This window comes from Daktulosphaira vitifoliae, unplaced genomic scaffold (genome assembly GCF_025091365.1).
Source record: "Daktulosphaira vitifoliae isolate Bord-2020 unplaced genomic scaffold, ASM2509136v1 Scaffold_2, whole genome shotgun sequence".
In the NCBI taxonomy this organism is placed as follows: Eukaryota; Metazoa; Arthropoda; class Insecta; order Hemiptera; family Phylloxeridae; genus Daktulosphaira; species Daktulosphaira vitifoliae.
The window spans coordinates 42,850,827-42,858,289 of NW_026099573.1; the positions used below are offsets into that span (position 1 = coordinate 42,850,827).

General features: G+C 27.3%; 1 protein-coding gene across 1 annotated transcript in view; it reads right to left on the reverse strand.

The window, feature by feature from the left end:
- The window catches only part of LOC126897616 (carbonic anhydrase 7-like), a 15,940-nt gene that overhangs the window by 6,825 nt on the left and 1,652 nt on the right, over positions 1-7,463 (reverse strand). The window contains exons 4-10 of the mRNA XM_050671342.1: positions 5,691-5,741; positions 5,547-5,618; positions 5,287-5,361; positions 5,148-5,192; positions 4,871-5,068; positions 4,658-4,805; positions 1,427-1,532 (exon numbers count right to left, since the gene is read on the reverse strand). Of these exons, the coding sequence (XP_050527299.1) occupies positions 1,427-1,532; positions 4,658-4,805; positions 4,871-5,068; positions 5,148-5,192; positions 5,287-5,361; positions 5,547-5,618; positions 5,691-5,741 (695 nt within the window). The remainder of the gene's footprint in view (positions 1-1,426; positions 1,533-4,657; positions 4,806-4,870; positions 5,069-5,147; positions 5,193-5,286; positions 5,362-5,546; positions 5,619-5,690; positions 5,742-7,463) is intronic.

The window sequence follows — 7,463 nt, forward strand, 5'->3', positions numbered from 1 at the left end:
TTAATAAAAAAAATACGATTTTTGTAAAAAAATTCTTTTTTATATTTTTAACTTTATAATGCTATAACTTCTCGAAAGATGTATGGATCAATATAATTCTTTTTTTTGTAGATGCATGATGTCTTTACCTATCATTTGGTATATTTTTTTTATAAATCTGACTTTTGACCTGCCTACAGGGGGGGATTCAAAATGACAACTTTTTCACAAAAAATTGACTTTTTCAACTTAAATTTTGAAAGTGTTCCGGAAAGTCTGACACTTTTATATATATATTAAATTAAAGCTAATGTAATTTGCTTTATGATGCGAAAAAAAAATTTCGAACTTTATTTTATCTTCACGGTGAAAATGGCTACCGAATGCTATTATTGTGTGAAAATTCTCGATTTTATTTTTTAAATTTTTAACTTTATAATGCTATGACATATTGAAAAGTGTATGGATCAACATTATTTTTTTATGAGAAATAATATTTTTTAATAATCCCTTTTTCATTCTACATACTTTATCTTAATTAGGATATTAATAATGAACTAGCAGATAATGTAGCTTTTGGAATAGTCCACCAATTTTTTAAAATTAAACACTATCTAAAGATTTGCATCGAAGCGTTTTTTTTTTATAGTGATTTTAATCACTGTCAGATATCATTATACTTAATCCATCTATACCACGTCACCACTGTGCCGCGACCCCCCTGTGCTGGGTTTTTTTAATTTTGACAATAGCATTCTTAATATCTCCTTATACAATATTTTTTAATTTACTTAAAATAACTTTCAATTGTGCATGTATAAGTAGGTATAGATGTTTAACGTTCATTTAAATGTTGAACTAAATCAAAACCAGCGTTTATAAAGTAATCATTAAATGTTTTGCTAATGTAACCGAAAGCAATATACTGCTTTCATTAGTTTCTTTTATAAGAGTTGTAAAGTTATCCGGTTTATTATTTTTCAAAATAATATCTTTAATTAATTTCCATTTAAGTTTTTCATAATTTCCAAATATTTCTTGTTTTGTTTTGTAGTATGTGATTCTAGTCTCCTTTATATTATTTTTTATCATTATTTATGTTTAACGTTCCCTCTAAAACCGATTGCTTGTGCCAGAAAAAACGCGAACACCTAGAAGTCCCAGCTCAACAGAATCAAATCCGTTACCTGCGCGTAGGTACCGGATTTGATTCATGTCTAGGTGCGTAACTACGCACCAAGAAATGACACATTACTGAATGAACTAGTTGGGCCACCTAAACATGTTATTTTTTTCTAAATCTTAAATAGTTGTTTTAATAATATTATAATGTAATATTTCTCACGTAATCCTCAACTGAACTACATTTCCAATTACAATTTATATATTTATACAGATATAATTGTCATACATTTTTTAAAAATTATTATAGTAATGAATAATTTACCTCTCCAAAATAGCTAACTACACACATACCATCGCTATATTGTTGAGCTTCTTTGGAATTACGATACTTGTCGTTATGATGGACTATATGTAGTTCTACTGCATAACTAAAATTAATATTTATTATTTATGAGTTGGTACTAACACTAATAAAAAAATTATACTTCAAAATTTAAAAGCGAACAACTTTTCTTTAGTTTTTGAAAATTAAAAAAATTTTAATTATGTAGTATAATTTTTTTCAAAAACAAATCTCTCAATGGAGATTTTAATGGATAGTAGACTCGTAAAATTTGTGTCAAACTTCACGACAAATAAACAGCAAATTAGAAAGACTTAGAAACTTTCTGCTTAAAATACTAAAAATGAACAAATAAATAGTACTACTAAAATGTACTACTAAAATGTATGGAAATCTTAGTATTAACACTAGATTTATTTATTATATGACAAATAAACTACCTCGAAATTTTGATGAATGCCGTTGATATTATGTTAATAAAAAAAAAAATTTATAAGAAAAGTTATATTCATAGACTTATTAATAAATGATATTTATCACAGAAGCATTTTTACAATAATGAATACTTCATTCGTCATTACTTTAGAAAGTAAATTGTAAAAATGATATTTTATATCCTATTAAAATAAAAAGGCAACAGGTTAAAGATTGTGAACTGTCACAACATTATAACAACAAATTTTACTAAAAAACAGAAATAGTCTGGAAATTATATTATAATTTTATTGGAATTAACCATGCATTCGTTAAATACAAAAATTAGTTTTGAGTCGCATTGATAAATGCTTTAATGTAGCCAATAAATGTAATACAACTTTAAAATATTACATCTTTGCTTATGATGTGGCTATACATAAATAAACTTATTACTAAATAAAACTAGATAAAAATTGTCTACAAGAGATTGGATTGGCTGTTCATCAATCGATTATAAATGTTATAGTTTTACGGCTATAAAAAATAATTATCGGAATTTGATTGTTACTAATAAAATTCATACATTTACTACCCACCCATTCGATTCTCCTTTAAGAGGCTTTACATCAATCAAAGTTGAAATGGGTCATATTGACCCCCACGCTACTTGTAACGTTATAATTTTTTTTTTGGACTTGTATTTTTTTCAAAATATCGTTTTATTGTAAATGCAATGTTATAATCGATATAATATTGTGGAATTGGAATTATGTAAATTTGCCACCGACTGTGCAATTAAGTTTTAAAAATAAATAATCTATTTAGAATTTCCACTAATCGACGATACAAAATAAGAATAAAACATGTAATAAATACATCCCGTCGCAATGTGAACACATTGATTATCGGTGCCTCATTTACAATTATCACTATTCACAATTACCCCTCCTGACCCCACTCGTATTATAATAATTTAATTGTATTGTAATATTAATAATAAAAAAATTCAATTCAGAAAAATGATTATATAATTGTAAATACACATAAAACTAGAAAATATAAGTCGTGTTTGAGCTCAAAGAAATACAAGAAAAATTAATAAAAATACATTTTGTAATAGTAAAAGATTCTATTTACCGTCTTAAATATAAGATTTTGCAGTTAAAACAATTTTTTTACAAACCAAAGTTTCTTAATGAAATTTTGAAAATTAAGTTTTTTTTTTCGTAATATAATTTTTAATAATGCACATAATTTTGTAATTTATTTATATTTTAATTGTTATCCATATTTATACATCATATGGTAACAAATAATGTCTTTGAATCAAAAAAAAAATTAACTTTTTTATGCATATTTTATACTTTTTTAGAAATGGGGTCTAATAGACCCCCACGCGACTATGAACGTTAAAAATAGTTACACGCCTGCTTAAGGGTTAATTACAGTTCATAAATAAGTTTACGATCGATTACTTAATTAATTGTGATTAATAAACTGATCAAAACTACATAATGATATAATTACTTCTAACAAAATTCTTCTTTAACAATATTTAAGTACATAATAATTCAATTAATTAGATCATTTTTCAGTAATATTTAGGTAATAACGCTAATTTTAAATAATTATACTTCATAATGAATTGAATACAATTGATTACAATTATTTTTAAATGAACAATACAAACGCATTACCGTAAAATATTACAAAAATATTATTCTATACAAATTAAAAAGAAGGACATTTTTTCATCAAATGAATTAACCACAAAATACTACATGACTGTATTACATTTTAATAAACTACATTTTAAAACATATTCATATTGATGTTTTACTCTACATACTCTAAATAAGATTAAGTTTTTAATTCCATAACCTTTATCATAATATCAAATTGAAAGAACGGTTAAAAAATTACAAACATGACACAGCCGCTGGGAATTAACAGCCAGTCATGGAAGTGCACGAGAAAGGCGTCGCAGAGACATACCTCATCACAAGCACCGTTCACATATAATTTAGACCGATATATTTCCATGTAGGTTGATAATGTGATATGCGGCTATGAGAAATAGTACTGTGATATTATATTATATTTACATTATATAAATGTAATTATTTCCATCTGGAACCATTCAATTGTTGTAAACTTAATTTTTACTGGGCAATAACTGAACAATGTATTAAATTTTAGGTAATAATTATAAATATAAGATAAAATATAATTCTTTCTTTTTACAAATTTAATAATACCTTCACACTTGAATAAATAGAAAAAATACACCTATGTTATCTGTATCTTGTTAATATTTGTTCTCTTTAAAATTATATTAACTTTAGTTTTTTAAATGATGTTTAACTTGTTTAAAAATGATCGGTCGATAACTTTTGAAGCATTATTAAAAAGGCATTAGCATTTTTTACCTGGTTGGGAGAGTACATATTTATGAATCGCAATAAAAATAAACAAACACGCGCTTTTACTCCAGTCTTTTTATAAGTGTTAATAAGTTCCAATATTCTGATTCAAAAGTTTTTATAAATCATTTATTCTCTTAGTAAGATCATTTTCTTATTTATAAACCAGTTAAATATGTATGTTTCCATTTAAAAACTAAAAATAATAAAATTTAAAAAAAAGGGAGAATGATAGGACTATATTTTTTTGTGTAAAATACTAATAACTACTGAAAAGAAAATAATCTTGTTGTTATCTTATTTTTTTGAAGATACTGCGCAAGATATAATTAACGGATCACTCTATTTATATACTTTTTCAAGGACTTACCTTTTTCCATTAAATGTGTGTTCACTTCCTGCATCTCCTTGGCCCCAGTGCAAATGTAATTGGTCTAAAATATAATGATCGTTAAACAATGGCCCTCCTGTAACAGCTAGAGGTGTACCCTTTTCGTAGTCAGCCAATTCTACGTAAACTAAAATCATTCCAAAACTAAATGTTTAGTTTCACAATTTTATTAAAAACAAAATAAATAGCCACCAGTATGTCCGTCGTTTGTAATATTCACTGAAATTTCTTCATCATCCCAATAACCAATATGTTTAAGTGGCGGTAAAGATACATTATACGCATTTCGAGTTACGATATTTACTGGTGATTGCACTGGATAAGGAAACCGTGATTTAAAAAATGGCCATTTTGAATTAGCCGCTTGATTTTCACTATTAACATGTTGGCCTATAAATTATTTTGAAAACTTGATTAATGCACATTAAACTAATTTTTAAATCGTTAATTATTATTCAAGTACACTTACTGTTATTATTATAAGGACGCTGGTTTCCAAAATTAACAAATTGATCTAAAAAAAAAAATTAATTTAATTAAGGTGTTCTATATATATCGCATGATTTTAGCATGATGAAACCGCTGGACAAAAATATAATTAAATTTACCATTATTATTATTATTATTATTATAGTTGTGTAAATAACTTTGAGACGGTTCATTTCCATTATTTTCATATCGGTCTGTATAAATAANCTGGACAAAAATATAATTAAACTTACCATTATTATTATTATTATTATAGTTGTGTAAATAACTTTGAGACGGTTCATTTCCATTATTTTCATATCGGTCTGTATAAATAAAAAAAACGTGAACAATATTAGAAAAACATTTAAGTTTCAATAATTTTATATTCAGCACTCACTATTATTATTGTTATTTTGATTATTATAGTTATATTGTTGATTTTCAATTGATTCAAATTGTTCATATTGATCTATTTTCAAATGACTAATTTAAGTACAGACAATAAAAAGCTTGATTATATAAATTATAGTTCAGAACTTACTGTTATTGTTTTGATGGTGAGGTCTCTGATTTTCATAATTTTCAAACTGATCTAATAAAAGCATAACATTTCATAAATAGTCTTTAAATTTTTTTTTATGGTAGATGTACATTAATAACAGTAATGGTCAAATGGATGGGGGATTAAAGGATAGATTCCCTCCTATAGAATTACTTTTGTTAACATTTTTTTACAATATTGATAAAAATTATATCATTTTTTAAACGTACATAATAGTTTAACTTAAAAGTTATTAAAATAACTAATATGAAAAAATTTATCTTATAAATTTTGGAGATTAAATTTCAAGTCTTAATTATTATATATTATAATAAACTTGCGATCTGTTGGAGTTTGCTCCTAAAGCTGGATCCCCATATCCCTATACCAGAATTCTGGTTGAACAGGTTGGGGACTTCACTGCCGGAGTGTTCTCCCCCCTTGCGGCAAGAGGAGGGCGCCCTTGGGGGAAGAAGGCGAGAGCGACGACGAGGCCACGTTCGACGTTGGCCTCAACCACGTCGTTGCTCTTGCCAGAACTGCGGAGGTCGAGGGGAGCCTGATGAACGAGGTCCCCGGCACCCACCTGGAGTATCTCGTTCAGGAGATCTCCCTCTCGTGTCAGCCCCTCAACAAGCTGAGAAGCTCTGTGCGGCCATGCCGCAAGAGGTGGCACGACCCGGCTGAAGAGGCGACTGCCACGTCGTCTATGATCGAGAGCATAGGCGCGCAAGTGGCCGTGCTTCGAGGTGTCATAGGCAAACGACGAGGTATGGGTGTGCACAAGGAGGTGCAAACCGCGACGAAGCGTCTGGAGGAGATCCTGGAAGAGAGAAACGCAAAAGAGCGTCCCCGCCGTCCAGGAACCCCTGGAAGCCACACCTGAGATGGGAGCCGCACTGCTGGCGCTAGAAGTGGCGCCTCCGAAATCATCCAAAGAAGCCGGGACGCAAACCGTCGAGATGCTAGATTCAAAGTATAAAACAAGAATATCAAATAATAATAATAATAATTTAAATATTTTAAAATTGTTTTACGTAATGTACTTAATAGTTATTTTCTTAATTCCTAATTACTTTAAAATTTAACATACTCTATAAACTTATTGCAAATTGCCCGGTAACCCTTCATACAATGATTATTTTTTTATGCAATTTTTTTTATCTATTATTAGTTAAGTACTATTAATTTCCTCATAATTTTCATAAATATTCATTTTATCCAGTAAATAAATTTATATTGAAGGTATTGTTATATTACACAATTTAAATTTTTTTATGTTTTACAAATTTTTTATATAGACAGGACTAATGATCATTATTATTATTAAATAAAAATAAAAATAATGTTGTCCATGATAAAAATACCAAAAAAGCTGTTATTAATTCCAACTCGGTTCACTCATAACTCGATTAAGGTGTTTTAATGAATCATGAATCATGAATAATAATAATAATATACTACAATATAAAGAATAATGTAAAAATAAGTAAAAATACATGCTGATTAATTAATCATAGACTGCTAGATTTCTCATAAAATAATAATTATTCTGAGAATTCTGTATTATTATTTTCAAAAAAATATATTATAAGTATAAATTATTTCCTTAATTAAGTAACTATACCTCATAACTAAATTTTTGTATGAAAATGATTTATTTATTAGATGTTAATGTTTTTGTCGTTTCCATGTTTTTTAGCTTCGATGCGAAGCTGAGAAGGTATTGGTTTTACTAAGATGTGTTTTTTTTTTTTTTTTTTTTTTTTTTTT